Source organism: Oryctolagus cuniculus, chromosome 1 (assembly GCF_051225735.1).
Source record: "Oryctolagus cuniculus isolate XC-2025 breed Fujian yellow rabbit chromosome 1, ASM5122573v1, whole genome shotgun sequence".
Lineage (NCBI taxonomy): Eukaryota > Metazoa > Chordata > Mammalia > Lagomorpha > Leporidae > Oryctolagus > Oryctolagus cuniculus.
Window position 1 is genome coordinate 53,451,046 of NC_142867.1, and position 16,220 is coordinate 53,467,265.

The 16,220-nt window shown below is 47.4% G+C and overlaps 1 protein-coding gene across 33 annotated transcripts in view; it reads right to left on the bottom strand.

Moving 5' to 3' along the window:
* TEAD1 (TEA domain transcription factor 1) overlaps window positions 1-16,220 on the bottom strand; it is a 284,516-nt gene that overhangs the window by 173,720 nt on the left and 94,576 nt on the right. For all 33 annotated transcript variants that reach the window (XM_089328536.1, XM_070073221.2, XM_051851597.3 and 30 more), the window contains exon 2: window positions 9,615-9,870. In XM_089328536.1, the coding sequence (XP_089184662.1) occupies window positions 9,615-9,771 (157 nt within the window). In that variant the 5' untranslated portion in view covers window positions 9,772-9,870. The remainder of the gene's footprint in view (window positions 1-9,614; window positions 9,871-16,220) is intronic.

Here is a 16,220-nt window from a genome sequence, read left to right on the forward strand (position 1 = left end):
TTTGTTCTCCTCAAATTTCTTTTGCTTTTACCCAAGTGAAGAGGACCAAAAGATAAACTATAAACAAGGAAAAATGCTTGTAAACCACATAAACAATAAAGTATTTATATTGAGAATTCTTTATTATAAAGAATATTTAGAAATTTTAAATTTAGAATTTCTAAATTTAGAAATTTAGAATTATAATTCTTCATTATAAAGAATTCTCGATATAAATACTATTCTCCAATTAAAAAGGGACAGAAGTTACAAAGAGACATTTCACAAATGGCAAATAAGCATCAGAAAAGATGTCTAATATCAGTAGTCATAGGGAAGTGCAAACCAAAATCACATGAGATACTGATACATACCTGTATGAATGGCATGTATGTGTAGTGTGCCACTGTGTAGTGGCAGAGAAAGAGAGATGTTCTATTACTGGTTCACTTCCAAATGCCCACACAAGCTGGGGCTAGGCCATGTGGAAGGCAGGAGCCTGGAACTCCATCTGGGTCTCCCCTGTGCATGGCAGGGACCCAACCACAGCATCACCTACTGCCTCCCAGGTACATCAGCGGGACGCTGCGTCAAATGTGGAGTAGCCTAGACCTGAATCCACACACTCTGACTTGGAATACGGGCATTCCAACTGGCAGCTTAGCTGCTGTGCCACAACACCTGCCCCAGGCTGGCAAAAATGAATGGTAACAAGCAAGGAAACCAAAAAACTAGGTTGCAGGTGAAGATGCTAAATGGTGCAGCCACTCCGGAAAACAACTAGGAGGTTAATAAATAAATAAATGTGCAAAGGTCTTAAGATCTGGCAATTACACTCCTGGCCACTTTATCACACAGAAACGGAATTTAGGTTCACATAAAAACCTATATGCAAATGTTTAAAGCAGATCTGCCATGGTCAAAAACTGGATCAGCCCAGAGGCTCTCCAATGGGTAAAGAGTTGAAGTATTAGGCCGCACTGGGCTAATCCTCCACCTGTGGCGCCGGCACCCCGGGTTCTAGTCCCAGTTGGGGCACCAGATTCTGTCCCAGTTGCCCCTCTTCCAGTCCAGCTCTCTGCTGTGGCCCGGGAGTGCAGTGGAGGATGGCCCAGGTCCTTGGGCCCTGCACCCCATGGGAGACCAGGAGAAGCACCTGGCTCCTGGCTCCAGATTTGCGCAGCGGCCACTTGGGGGGTGAACCAATGGAAAAAGGAAGACCTTTCTCTCTGTCTCTCTCTCTCTCACTGTCTAACTCTGCCTGTAAATAAATAAATAGTTGAAGTATGGTACATATAAACCACTGAATATTACTCAACAATAAAAAGGAAAAAAAACCTGATACACAGCAACTTCGATGAATCTCCAGGGAAGTATGCTGAGCAAAAAAATCCAATCCAAAAACATTTTATTTAGTGTGGATCCATTTATATAGAACATGTTTGAAATGACAAAATTTTAACACTGAAGTTAAATTAGTGGTTGCCAGGAATCAGGGAAAAGGTGAGTGTTGGGGATGCAGAGTATTATGATTCTAAAAGGGCAACACCAGGCAACTGTCCCATGGTGGACACATGAGCTGACACCAGGAGGATCCTGTACACGAACACACACACACACACACACACACACACACGGGCAAGTCAAACTGGGGAAGTCTGAACATGTTCAGTGAGCTATGTTGGCATCCGGTGGTCACATGACACTACTGTTTAAAGAACCTAACCCTTGGAGGCCAAGGAAATGAGCAAAGTATATGAAAGGTCTCTGTCTATTATTTCTAAAACCCACAAGTGAATCTACAATTAGCTCAATAAAAATTACAATTAAAAAAACAAAGTCAATAATGCTCTCCAACTTCTCTTGGGCCCTTCACTGCTCTGCAAGTCTGTTCTCCCCTGTCCATCGAGGCCCATTCCTCTGTAATGTCGTACTGAGCCTGCTCTACTTTTCAAAAGCCAACAACCCCATCTCGGCCCACAAGGACTTCATCTTCATCTGAAGAAGACGATCACTAGGCCCTCCTCTCCACCTTCCACCCATCTGCCATTACACACCAAAGATGGCCCCCTGCCTTTAAAGTCTTATCTGTTTGCTGCAACTCACAAATTCTTCTCCCTGCCTAACCCAACGGCCAAGTCTCTCCCCTGTCCTGTCCCTGCCAAGTGTGCCCTTAACTTGTTATGCCCTTCAAGACACCATGTCTCGAACCATGCACAGCCAACCTCTCCAAAGACTGGGTGCAGGGAAAGTTTCCTCTCAGTAGAGAGGGAGAACAAACTGAATCACCAGGCAAATGGTCAGAACACCACGCGCCCCAACTTTTTAAGGGCCACTCCCAATGCCAGTGTCACTTCCTGTTCATCTGTTTCTTGTGTCAACCCTAAAGGTGTGGTCCTATCTTCTGAGACTCAGACTGCAGCCCAGCAGCCCAGTGGATCTCAAACCTAGCTGATCACCATGTGACTCAGGGAGCTTTCTAAAACACAGATGCCCAGGGACCACACTCCCAGAGAGGTTGAGTCAGTATTTGGTCTTTTTCTTCCCAGCTCCTCCAGGGTTTCTGTTGATGATGGTCAGGGCTGGGAGCCACTGACCCATCTCACTTTTTCTGAAAATGGCCATCTGTTTGCTCTCCCACGGCTACAGCCATTCCATTTTAAGCCCAAGCCACTTCTGCTGGAGATACTGGGAACTGTATCATCCAAACTCACAGCTTTTAGGGATCACATCTCTGGTGGGAGTCCTCAAGCTACCCCTGCACTCCCAACTACCCCAGCTCCCGGCATGAATTTTCAGCTCCATAGAGTCGGTTGGAGGGGCACCTGGTACCCTCAGGCACATGACAGAACTCTGTTCCTCATCACCTTCTACTCTACAAATCTGCTACTTCTGCCTCTACTCCCATCTGGTGGAAGAGCCCACCATCCTCCCCATCATCCAGCACTGGAACCCTGAAATCAAACCCCTCCCTCCTTCTCTTTCACAAGTCACATCAGGTCAGCAAGTTCTGTTGGTTCCCTATCTGAAACTCCTCCTGCCATGGCACTGGGAGCACCCTAGAGTAGGCCTCAGGCTCACCCATGGGAGTACTGCAACAGTCATCTAACTTGCCATGAACCTGTGGAGCTGGATTGGAAAACACAGGCTGAGTCACATCCCCTTTCCTGAAACCCACAACCAGAAACCTGGTAGGGCATGCGGGCCCTCTACAGCCTGGCCCCTGCCAGATCCGCTAGGCTCATGGACCACCCCTCCTGGGGCACTCAGGCCCAAGCCCATCACTGCTGCACCCATTCAGGCCTCCGGGCCTTTTATCATGCTATTCTCTTCAGCCGTGATGCTCTTCCCTTTTCTTTCTCCCCATAGAAGCAAATTTGAACTGGGGTTCCAGAAACCATCTAAAGTTGCATCCACAATCCTGTAACTACATGCAAATATGCATTCTTCTGGGGAGAGGGTTCAGAAACTTCTGCAGATTTCCAAAGGCGTCTATGAATATAAAACACTTAAGTGTTAAACACTTAAGTGTCCTTTCCTGCAAATTCAAAGTTACACAGGTTCGTCTCTGTGCCTCTCATTCCCTTTCATGTTCAAATACACACAAGTGCATTCCCACATCCTGAGTGATCACACCTGGTGCCCCCTACCTCTAAACTGTGTGTATCTCTAGAATAGAATATTCTTCCTCCTACATCAACACTGTGGTCAACTCACAGACTGGTTGCAAATGTCAGCTCCACAACTCATTTACCCTGTGACATTCAGCAAGTAACCCGACCTTCCAAGGCCTCAGCTTCCTCAGCTATAAAATGGGGATAATTACATTGTGCTGCTGTGAGGAATAAACAAAATATCACATTCTAAAGCACTGAGAAAGTGCCAGACACAGGGTAGCTGCTCAAACAGGCCAGCTATTTCACTCATGTCTGTCTGCTGTCCCCGCTCGCCGTGGGAGCACAGTGCAGGACCTCAGTGAAGACGCATCACCTCAGGGTGCCCTGACTGCTCACGCTACCACAGCAGCGCTGTCAGAAAGTACATCTCCTGTCCACAGCCACAGCACCCTGAACTCGGCTGACCTCGGAAGCTAAGCAGGGTCGGGCTGGTTAGTACTTGGAGGGAGAAAGCACAATGTGTAAATAACATTCTTTTCCTTTTCCCTCCCTTTATGACCAATTCTTGAGCCATCCTTAATGAGCTATTTTTTTTTTTTTTTGCATGGATTACACAAGAGCTTGCACCTTACACATAAACCTTTGCATGTCCCCCACCTTCCCCCAGTTTCCCCATCAAAACACTGATGATGCTGGCTCTGTTACTCTCACAGGAACCCAACTATTTCAAAATCCCCATCACTCTTCAGTTCTGAGCATTCCAGAATTAACCCTTTCCTTACTATGGTCCCTATTTTGAGCAGCAATCCCTTCTTCCTCTTTAAATTACCATGTGCCCACACAAACCACAGTTATCAAAGGCTCTTCTTTCTGCATCTAAGAGGACCATAAAGCATAATACTTTTCTTTTCCCTTTTTTTCCTTTAATATCCAGTTCCTGTAACAGTAGAGGCCCTCAGGCCCACAGGCTTAATCAGTCCACTTTCTCTGTTTCAACCAATAATCCATCTCATGAATGCAGTCAACAAATAGTACTGACACCTTCTGTGTCTCAGGACTGCAAACACAGCCTGCACAGGGCAGACTGGGACACACATGGCCCCTGCAGTAGGGAGCTTCCAGCTTGCGCTAGGGGTCTAGCTCTTTCGGTTTCAGATTTCTAACAAACTGACTTGAAATAACACCCCAAATCACACAGTTCAGATGGGAAATCAAACATGCCACACAACATTCAGATGGAAACCGGGGAAACCTAAGTTTGGCTCAGGCCCCACGGATCCCTTTCCCAAGGCCTACAGGGCTTGGAGTCCACGGCCACTCCCACACCAGGGTCTCTGGGGGCTTCACAGACACAGCGCACCAGCCCCATGACAGAGACATGGAAGGGCGACCTCACGTCTCCCTGACCAGCTCTGGAGCAGATTTCAGCCTCTGCCTGCCCTCACTGCTTAACGAGCACTCACCCGTGTGTGCCTGTGAGCACCCTCATCCTGAGGTCCCCTGGTCAGTGCTGCCACCAGCTCGCTAGAAGACCACAACATTCCCTTCTTCCCTCTTGTGTCTCGTGCTCCTGTGAGTCAACGAGGGGCCAATTCCAAGTCCTGCATCCCCTTGGCTGGCAGGGCACAGGTCAGCAAGTGGGGAGAACGGACCCAGAAACACCTTCCTCCTCACCTTCTGGGGCTCTCTGGGGCTGACCAGTAAGCTCTGACAGCGCAGGAAAAAGGGGCCCTCCCTGGGGCAGTCCTAAGCAAGGACCCTGAAGACATCTGCTCACAAAAGCAGAAAGTCACTGGCCAGAGTGCTTGTAGACTCCTAGGGCACCAGAACCTTCCAGATATCTTCCTGGCCACCAGCAGGGCCAGCCTTGTGATCCGGGACCCTCCCCACAGCGTTATTTGAGATGCTGTCTTCGTGCCAGCATCAGGCCAAGTGCCTTAGACTCTGGTGGCCAAGAACAGGCTTCAAAAGGCTAAGTGGAAGGTGACCATCTTCAAAGGGCTCCCAGACTTCCCAGAAAGTTTTGGCACACAGCCTTGACCTGAGGTCAATTTCCTGCAAATGAACTTGTGACAGCTCCATGAGGGCAGGGACTGTGTCTGTCTGGTTCACTACTATGTCCCTGACAATCCCCTACACAGCTGGCACCCAACACCAATTTGCTGCATTGCTGTATAGTGGTTTCCACCAAGGAAGAACAAAAGCACAGTGGTCAGAGTCCAGGTCTTAGGGTCAGACAGACCTGGATTTGAAACTCTGTACTATCACACCATTTATATTGGCCCTTGAGAGCCACTTTACCCCCTCGTAGCTTCAATTTCCTCATCTGTGAAGCAGGATCACAACACTAACCTCGAGGCACTGCTGAGCATTTGATGCAAATTACATGGAAAGTCTTCAGCACAGTATACAGCAGAGGCCTTCTTGTCTGCAGTTCATAAACACTGACTCAGCTCTAACTGTGTGCCTGGTATTGTAGGCATGGTAGAAAGGGCCCCAGATTACAATTAGTATATGGAATTCTTCATCTATTTAACCCCACTTTGTAGCTCAGGAAACTGCCGCGGAGAGAAGTCAGGCAAAGTCTGAATCCCAGAAGCGGTAGATTAATATTAATTATCAAGTCCAAACTGCTCTGCTTCTACAGCTCCTGTCCTCAGCCTGGTTTAATTATGGGGGTTATTTGACCATTTGCAAGACTGGAGTTTTCAGTTGCAAAAGAAACATACCCACATAGTCCCACATTCACGGTTTTGTTTTCAATTATGGCCTGGTCTTCTAAAATCCAGTTTTTGTCTTCCTGCCATCCCCTCTCCTACTATCCACGAGAAAAAGACACAAAGCTAACGAAAAGACAGCCATAGAGAAAGAGAGCGCCAGCCTATTGAAGCAAGTGTGATTCTTAGGAACAAAGTCAAAGAAGGTCCCACCCCCTCCCAATTACCCACAAGAACTACTGCCTACACATTAAAGGTGGCCAAGGCAGAAGCAATCTAAGCACAGGGAGGCCAACTACAGTAAAGTCTCAGCTCCCGAAGGCCAAGGCTACAGAAGAGAGACTTAAGCCATCCCCATGGCTAAAGCTCCATCGCACAGAGGGCTTTCCATTCTCCTCCTCTATAAGACTGTATCTGCTCTACTGCCAACTATGAAGGAAATTTCATTACAAAAATAAATCACTTGACCTTGCTTCATCCAATGGCTCAGGATCAGCAACATCACAAAGTACTCCACAAATGCTCAGAAATATCAGAATAACCCCCTCAAGTCAGAAACACTTGGCATTTCACTAAAAGACATTAAATTATTTTGATTTTACTACATGGAATCCAAAATGTTTTCAATGTTTTCATTTTCAAAACCCTTAGAGAAAAACGATGGTCTTAAGACCTTAAGAAACCCTGATTCCTGGTCTGGTTTGTGTCCTGATTCGTGTGCGGTAAGATGGGGAACAGGCCAGGAGCCAGGAACGGTAGCTCTGGCCCCACACTGCTCACATGACTCAATCCCCCCAGCGTCTGGGGCCTCACTGTGCAAGCTCCAAATCAACCTTCTCTCATCCTCAAAGTCACAGGCAGGTCAGAGCAGCCCCCAGGCACTTAAGGCAGCTCCTCTGAAGGGGTCTAGTCCCCAGCTCTGTAGGCTGCCCATCACCACATGTCGCTTCCATGGCAGTAGTAGCTCTTCGGTGTTGACCAAGCAGTGTGGGTAGATGTTTTCTCCCCAGGGCAGTTTCTGGAAGTGGAGGCTGCACTGGCTTTGGGGCCAGTGTAGCTAATGCATCTCAGGGTACAAAGTCCTGCAGGCTATATACTCCACCTGCTGAAAAACCCACAACCTGTAAGACTGTTCTCCCCCAGTGAGTTTTAATCCCAGTGCTGCCTGCTCAAAAAGATGGCTCCCATTTAACCCAGGCTGGCTGCCAACACAGTCAGTGATTGTTTTGCTGATTTAAGGAAAAAAGATTCCACACATCAAGAACACGTGCACTCAGGAGGCTTTCAGAACCCCAGTCACCCTGGGCCCTAAGGATACCACAGCCAGCACATGTGTCAGTAACTGCGCATCTCACTGAGCACAAGTCACAAAACTGCGGCACTGGAAGACAGAGAAGTCTAAGGGCCCCATGGGCATCATTTACCAACATACGAGACATATGAAGACCCTGGTCACGCTGTTCAAGTTCATGGTGGACAGACTGACTGAAACTCAACACTGCCCACTGTTCTTTTTCCTAGACTGCTGCTGCCTCTGACACCCAATTATGGTCATCAGCTCTTACACAATTATTTTACATAAAAATATTTTTAGCATTTGAGGTCCAGGTGAACTGGCAAAATCTACCATGGATGCCACCTAAAAGTAAAATCTCAACAGAGAACAAACATTGGGGTTGACAAAACTTGACTTTAGCTTTGAATTTATTACATGGTCAGCCCTTGAAAACCTATCTGTAAAGGAGCAGTGCCTATCCCCAGGTTCCTTGTGAAAAGTGAAGCGCTGTCCTGAATCCCAACCCGGATTCCAACTAAGCCATTATTTTAGAAGAGAGCAATTTCTGGGTAAACCAGTGTGAGTTGCACAAGGTCATGGCCCAAAGCACCCTTCACAACACCTCATAAAACCATCTTCAAAGAGGATTAAAGCGCTGTTCTCTGCATTAAAGAGACAGAGGAGATGCCTTTTCAGAAATGAAGATAGGACCCTGGAAGCAAAAAGGCAGGCTGAGAAAGAGGAGCTGAGGTCAGACATAAACCTAGACCCACACACTTCTTAGCCATGGCAGCTGAGATGGCTCATCACACGTCTACAGCTCTAGACACCAAGAAGCTGCTCTGGCTACAAGGAATATTATGAGAGCATGAAACAAATGCCAGGGGGTTGCCCCCCCGCCCCGCCCCGTGTTTGACAGGCTCAGAGACGCCAACGCTCCAGAAAGCACAATTTGCCTTGTTTCCATTACATCATCCCAGCTGGCAAGGGAGCGGGCAGGGTGGGGGGCACAGCTGGTAGCAGCTGCACCACCATCTGCTTTCTCCTCAGCAGTGTCTGCTGGTTTGAGCTGCAGCCTCCTACGGCTCCTGATGGAGGAAACGCACTGTTAAAGGTACAATACCCTATTATGGAAAAAGATTTCAAATTATTTAGAAATAAATCTTTCTCGTGACAAGTTAACAACCCCAGATAGGTGACTGAGCCGGTTCTTTCTGAGTTTCTGTTGTTTGCATCTCTTTAGACTCTGCGACAGTGCAGACTGTCAACTCAACGTGTCCAGTCAGACAAGCAGAATGGACAAGCAACCAGCTGCCATCTGCTACTCAAAAGGTAAGCAGAGGGCTGCAGGTCCGCACCTGGGAGCACTCAGGGGAGGAGGGGGAACACCCACAGCCGGCAGGCCAACCCCAGCCGAGGGACGGGGCTCTCACTGCTGCCTTCGGCATCCTCAGCCATCGGGGTAACAGCTCTCACCCTCCCGGGCACTCTCGAGTCTCCTTCAGAACACACTGCGAGGTGCCCCCTTGTAGAAGGGGAGCCTCTCTGGGGCAGCAAGGCGGGTCATGCCTCATCTGGCTGTCCCACTGCACACTGGTCGCTCGGGGGTCTGACTGAGCCCATGTGTGCATCTTACCTGGCCTGCACAGGGTTGGTGACTGTGTGTGCATTTTTTTTTAAGTGCTGGCTTTCAGAAATACTAGACTTCATATAACATCTATACTTCTAGTTCATCCAGGGACAGAGGAGGGGGACCAGAGATTTGGCAGCTGCAGGACCCCGTGGCTCTGCAGCACCAGTCATCTGAATTCAGCAGCAATGCTGCTCTTAGACTAGGCCTGCATTCCAAAGAACATATCCCCACCACTCATGTCTGCATTTGCTACTGCAACCACCTGCACTCCTCCAAGCATCTGTTTTGGTGCCATGGAAATCTTCGACCCAATGCAATGAACCCACCGCATGGGAAGGCTGGCACACAATGGCAGGTGGGAGTATTTCACAGCATCATTGCAGGCCACTTACCATACATTTTGCCTTCGTCTGATAAGATGATTTTCCTCCTCCCACATGGCGGGTAGATAGCCAGGGCCTCCTGAAAGCTCTGCTCGATGTCGGGGCTCCAGACCCCCTCTGCGTCATTGTCAATGGGCTTATCTGCAGAGTCACTCATCCTCTCCATGTTTTCGGCAGGGCTCTCGCTGCCGCTCCAGCTGCTGGGCTCAATTTTGGCGGTTGTATTTTCCAAGCCGAAGCCTGGAGCCTTTTCAAGAAAATAAACCTAAAAAGAGAAATCACAAAGGAGTGTGAGACAGGTGACCACAAACATAGGAGAGGAAAACGTGCATCATGAAAAAACTACTCATGGATCTCCAAATTCCTCTGCACGCTAATAAACTTATCTTTTAATTCTGTTTCTTCCACAAACTCTTTAAAGTACCCTTGTGCTGCTCTGGCTGGCTCTGTTGCAAGTTCTCCCATCACCAGTTTTGCCTGGAGAGTAACTCCTAAGGGAGATGTGGAATTTTGAGATCCTGTGTCTCCTGGTAAGCACTCAGACAGAAATGCAACAACAGGCAGAGGCTGGAAAATCTTCACAGGAGACAGGACATTTTCAACCAAGAAGAGTGCTCGCTCAGAGTTGCAAGTCTGCTGTGATTCATATAAAAACCATTTACCAACGGCCTACTATCCACCAGGGGCACTTTGCTCAGTGATAATCAAATCTCCATAGCAGAACAAGTTGCTTAAAAAAAAATAAAGTAAAATAAAAGATGTCTGCCTCATTGTGGCAATTGGCATCATAGCTCTGAAATGTCAAAACATCCAATATGAAATCACCAAGATGCAAGGCGGTGGCAGGATCAAGGAAGGAAGGAGGGAGATGATGTTGTTATCACCATTACTCATTGCTCTGAGGCAGCAGCAACGCCACCCAATCGGGGCCTACAGCATCTGTCTCCAGGGCTTTCAGTCTGTACAGTTAGATCATTCTGCTGCTCTCAGCTCTGACGGTACAACCTGGAGGCAGCCACAACCCCCTCACCACCACCACCGCGGGTGTCTTGCACACCTGTGGAAATGTTCTCTACCTGCACATGGCACTGAATCTAACATTCTGAACACATGGGGTGGGGCAGGAAGGGGTCTTTTCATTTCTTTTTCTGTAGCACTGATACTTATAGAACCCAAAGAAGTCTTTCTCAAAGATGTATTCCCCTTAAATTATACATGTAACCTATGGCAATAAAGGGATAAGCTCTCCCAACAAATGCCAAACTGGCATAATACCAATGTGAAAACGATCTAATCCAGCACTCCCTGCTGTCCAACCCACTGACATATCAATATTCCTTTGTTGAAAAGGCATCAGATCATACATTCAAAGGCCTTCCAAAAGCAGGGAGAATTGCTCCTGAGGACTGATGGAAAGGGGGAGGCCTGGGGCTCCAGTAAGGAGGGCTTTGTGTGAGTACTGTTCCTCCCCTTCCCACCCCCTCAAGCCCATGGATATTACAACAGAGGCACTCGGGAGGGAAGCAGGTGCTGGTAGCCCGACTCAGAGCCAGGGACTCCTCCGTGATCCAGGGTCTGTCTGACTGCCTCTCTCCCAAATGCATCCTATCTCCCTCCAGCCCTCCTCCACCTGTGTACATCAACAGATCCCAGGTGCAGAAACTCTGCAGCCCATGAATATTACACAATTAATGCTATAACTAGTGGGTGCTTTTGGCTTCTCACCCTGACAGCTTTTTATAGTTGGCAGCACCTGGATTTAAAAAAAAAAAAAAAAAAAACCCTCAGGTTCTCTGCCTTTAAATGCTGCCACTGAGCCATCACTCAAAGAACTTGTCAGCAAAATATTTACTACCTCTTACCAATACATGTATGTTTATATGGGCCTTCAGAAATTGCCAACATTAAGCTATAATTTATGCCACAAGAAAGAGTTCTGTGATTCACCCTTAGATGAACCCTACAACGCCTGCAGTAGGGACCTTTTGAATTCTCGAACTATCACATTTTTTGGTTAAGATCTAAGAGTCTTATAAACACCAGCTGAACTAAACTATGCCCTAGAGTCAGTTCTCGCTCCAACTAGAGAAGAATGAGGGTAAATTCTTTGAGCAGTGGCTTACCCACCTCCTCCCTGAACAAAATATAAAACAAAAACAAAACATATGCATACAAAAACCAATGCCAAAGGCCAGTTACTTAGCCCTTGGGCAGCTCACAGCAATATGAATTCACTCCAGGGAGCCACAGTTTAAGATAAACAGAAGATCTGCCGAGCACTTGACCAGTATGGTAGAGAGAACCCAGGACAGTGAAAGCTAGCTAAAGGGACCCAAGACCTTTGTTTGTCTAGAAAGAAAGTTAGCATACAACTGATGGCCCCAGTGTCTCCAGACCCAAACACACCAGCTGGGGCCAGCACTATGGCGCAGTGGGTTAAGCTGCCACCTGTGACACTGGCATCCCATATGAGCACAGGTTCAAGTCTCGGCTGCTCCACTTCTGATCCAGCTCCCTGCTAATGCGCTGGGAAAGCAGCACCCACATGCAGTTTCAGGTTCCTGCCTCTGGCCTGGATGAGCCCTGGCCATTGACTCTCTCTCTCTCTGTCTAACTCTTCCTTTCAAATAAACACATGTTAAACAACAACCCCCATCCCCCACTATGAAGTCTCCTCTAAAATTTCTCATCAGCTGACTACACTGTCTGAACTTGAACACCATCAGTGACAGGGAACTCATCCTCTTCCTCACCCACCTTCACACTGACAGGGTAAAATTCCATTAGGCTAATCCCATCTCCTACTCATCCATCTCTTAGGGAGGCAAACACCTCCCCAAGACACCAACTTAGGAAACACAGGGGCAGCCCCCAGGCCTTGGTCATCTTCCAGCCTAGACAATATCATCCCTCTGCCCATGCCTCACAAATGCATCCTGATTTGGCCACAACTCTCAATAACCAGCACTCAGCCGTGGACCTGTCCATGAAACCTCTAAGCTCCTGCCCCCCGGGTTCTGAATCCTGTCTCTTGAGCAGTTGGTTTCAGAGCTAAAATCAAGAGCATATTTACTTCATGACTTACTAAATTCCATTCATTTTAGCCGCAGCCCAGGGCTCCAAGCCAGGAAGATCTTTTTGCATCATCATTGCCGAGCTTTAGGTACTGAACACCTGTGAAGAGCTGCATGCCCCATGGACAGGGTGTAGACCCATTCTGTAGAAGGTCCCAAGAAGATCTGGACTCCATGTGAAGAACTTCTGCTAGCTGACCTGTGTAGCAATGAGGGGACTGCCCTAGAGGGCCAGCAGCACTGTCCCGTGGACAGCCCCATCTACAGAAAAGAGGAACAAGTCTGTGGTTGTTTGAGAACTGCCAACACTAACTAGCATGGACTGACCCATCCACTTAGTACATACAGACACTGTCCTAATAGTCACGCGGTTTTATTAATTTACTGACAAGTGAAAAACTCTGTGTCCAGACTCCTGCAATTTGGTCAAGTGGAACTCTGAAGGATGGAATTACCCACCCTGGATATAGGCCAGGCCCAGCCCCAGAAACTACAAGATACATAATCCACAGAGTGAGAGAAGCCTTGGTTTTACAACCCAACTGTAAGATGAGGCCCTGTATGGGCAGAGTTTCCGATCACAAGACTGGGGCTGGCTGAGAAAAGCTCCCCAACTGGATACCGAAATAAACATTCTGGCATTACATCCTCAGCTTCCTTCCAGCTCAGCTCAAAATCCACCTCATCCTGGAAACTGACCTTGTATCTAGTGGCTTTGAGACTATCTGTGACACTTAAGGAGTTTCCTAAAGATGTGTGGAATTGGTTAACGACCACTCAACCTACCTTGATTCTAAAGGTACAGTAACAAGCACCTGCTCATGACTAACATGAAGAGCTAATCGAGTGGATTATGCACAGAGTATCTGCACCTACATATCTGATGTCTTCACCTTCCCAGACATCCTTGGAGGGAGGGAGTCACTCAAACTGGGGGTGGGCATCACCAGCATTCCATATTAGAGTGCCAACTCCAGTCCTCGTTGTTCTGCTTGATCCAGTTTCCTGCCAACATGCCTGGTAAGGCTGAGAGGATGAACCAAGTGCCTGAGTATCTGCCACCAACATAAGAGACTAAGGATGGAGTTCCTACCTCCTGGCTTCAGCCAGGCCCAGCCCTGGCTATTGTGGGCATTTGGGAAGTAACCCAGTGGATGGAATCAGTTCTCTCTCCCTCCCTTTCTCCTCTTCTTTCACCCTCTCTCTCCCTTTTGAATAAATAAAATAAACAAATCTTTTAAGTAATGACTCAAACTGATGTGGGTTCTAAGCCTGGCTCTGCCAGGAGTCATGCAACTCAAACTAAGGTGATCTCTCAGAAGATTAGGCCTCATTTATAAAATGGAGATAAAAAACTCAGTCCCAATACAGAGCAGTCGGAGCTGGCACTATGGTTTACTGGGTAAAGCTGCTCCCTGCAGTGTTGGCATCCCATATGTGTGATGGTTCAAGTACCTGCTGCTCCACTTCTGATCCAGCTCCCTGCTAATGTGCCTGGGAAAACAGTAGAAGATGCCCCAAGTATTTGGGCCCCTGCACTCATGTGGGAAACTGGGAGGTAGCCTCTGGCTCCTTGCTTCAGCTCAGCCCAGCTCCAGTCATTGTGGCCATTTTGGGAATGAACCAGTGGATGGAAGACCTCTCCCTCTCCTTCTTCCTCTGCCTCTCTGCAACTCTGCCTTTTGAATAAATAAATCTTAAAAAAAAAAAAAAAAAAAAAAAAAAACCCAACCACAGAGCAGTCATTGAGGGGGAGGGTTCACCCCACAGAGTGGACATAAAGATTTAGTGAGTGAACAAGGAAAGGTGCTCTGTCATCTGCAAAACTATGAATAGATCCACATTTCTTTCCAAGCCCACATCTCTAGACAATGATATGCACCTGTGATGCCAACACACCCAACAAGGGGATGATAATAAATCAAAGGGCATCCCCTAACAGTTCACTCTGGGAAATCAATTTTCCAAGGACCAGCACCTTCACATATGACAGTTGCTTAAATCTGACCATATTCACAAGTTCAAGATTTTGGGGAGGGGAAGTGGGGAATATCCCTTCCCACAGAATACCTACAAGACTGTGTTTGTTGAACCTACTTCAGAAAGATCATGGGAAATATGTACTATTAAAAAAAAAAAAGAACTGTGTGGACTTCAGAATTTTTGCTACAAAGTAAAATTACCTTTAATTCCATTCTGAGGTACACACATGTGGGTTATGTAGTCCTCTGCCTCTGTTTCAGTCACAGACATCTTTTGGAAAGCTCTTATTTTTCTGACACTCTTCTCAGCCACACTAACATAAACTGTCAAAACAACTGTTTCCAGTGATCCAAGTATCCTGCAAACTGCCCCCTAGAGCCACACTCCCTATATGGATAAACGGGTCACAGTGTAATTGCCCATGATACCTCAAGAAGAGTAACGTGAACATAGTGAGAGGTCACGTGATAGGTATATTTGACCAATGCACATTTTATCACCAAGCCAATAGGATGAAGGCCACACAATGGATATAACCAAGTACAGGTGATTTAGGCTCTCTCTACCTGTACCACAGCCTGTGGTAGTCAGTGTCTTAACTATATATGAGGCAGCAGATTGGGAGTTAGGACTGTGCATCCACTTGAGTAACCCAACGCCTCAGTTTCCATTACTAACCCTAAAGCAAGCCATTTCCACCCCTGACCACGTTGTGTTGCCCAGACTCTACCTAGAACACAGCATGCTAAGTAGGCTTGTCATTGCTCCCCTCGCAGAACCCCAGGATCCTCAATAGCAGAGACAAACTCAGCACAGCACCCTCAGTGCTAATACAGTAGCTGGCATACACATTTTGGACTTAAAAAAGAATTAACCAACAGATGATGTGAACATTCCTCGACAACATGACTGCGGCTACCACCCTAAAGTTCCACGAAAAGGGAACAGTTGCAGCTACTTTGCCATCTCTCACCACAATTCTGGTAGGGTTCTAATGAGCAGTAACAGCCCCAAAGGAAATCACATTAGAAAGACACAAAGGAAAGACCTATGTTGGGCACCATGTGGCTAAGGAAGAGTCGGCTGTCTGATGCAATTTCTTACTCATTAACCAGGATGACTGACAACGGACAGTCCTGTTCAAAAACTTTTTTGTCCTCTAACAGGGAAGCTAAACTTTACTTTGACAAGAATGATAATTTTTGAGATACAATAGTTTACTTTTTTATCTTGCCTTTTGATCACTAAAGCAGCAAGGTGACAGCTGTAGGGTAAGCTATGAGAGGTTTAATGGTATAAAGACCAGAAACCAGGGCCAGTGCTGTGGCAGTGGGTAAAGCTACTGCCTACAGTGCCAGCATCCCATATGGGTGCTGGTTCAAGTCCTAGCTTCTCCATTTCTGATTCAGCCCTCTGCTATGGCCTGGGAAAGCAGTGGAAGATGGTCCAAGTCCTTGGGCTCCTGCACCCAAGGGAGACCTGGAAGAACCTCCTGGCTCCTGGCTTTGGATCAGCCCAGCTCTGGCCATTGTGGCTATTTGGGGAGTGAATCAGTGGA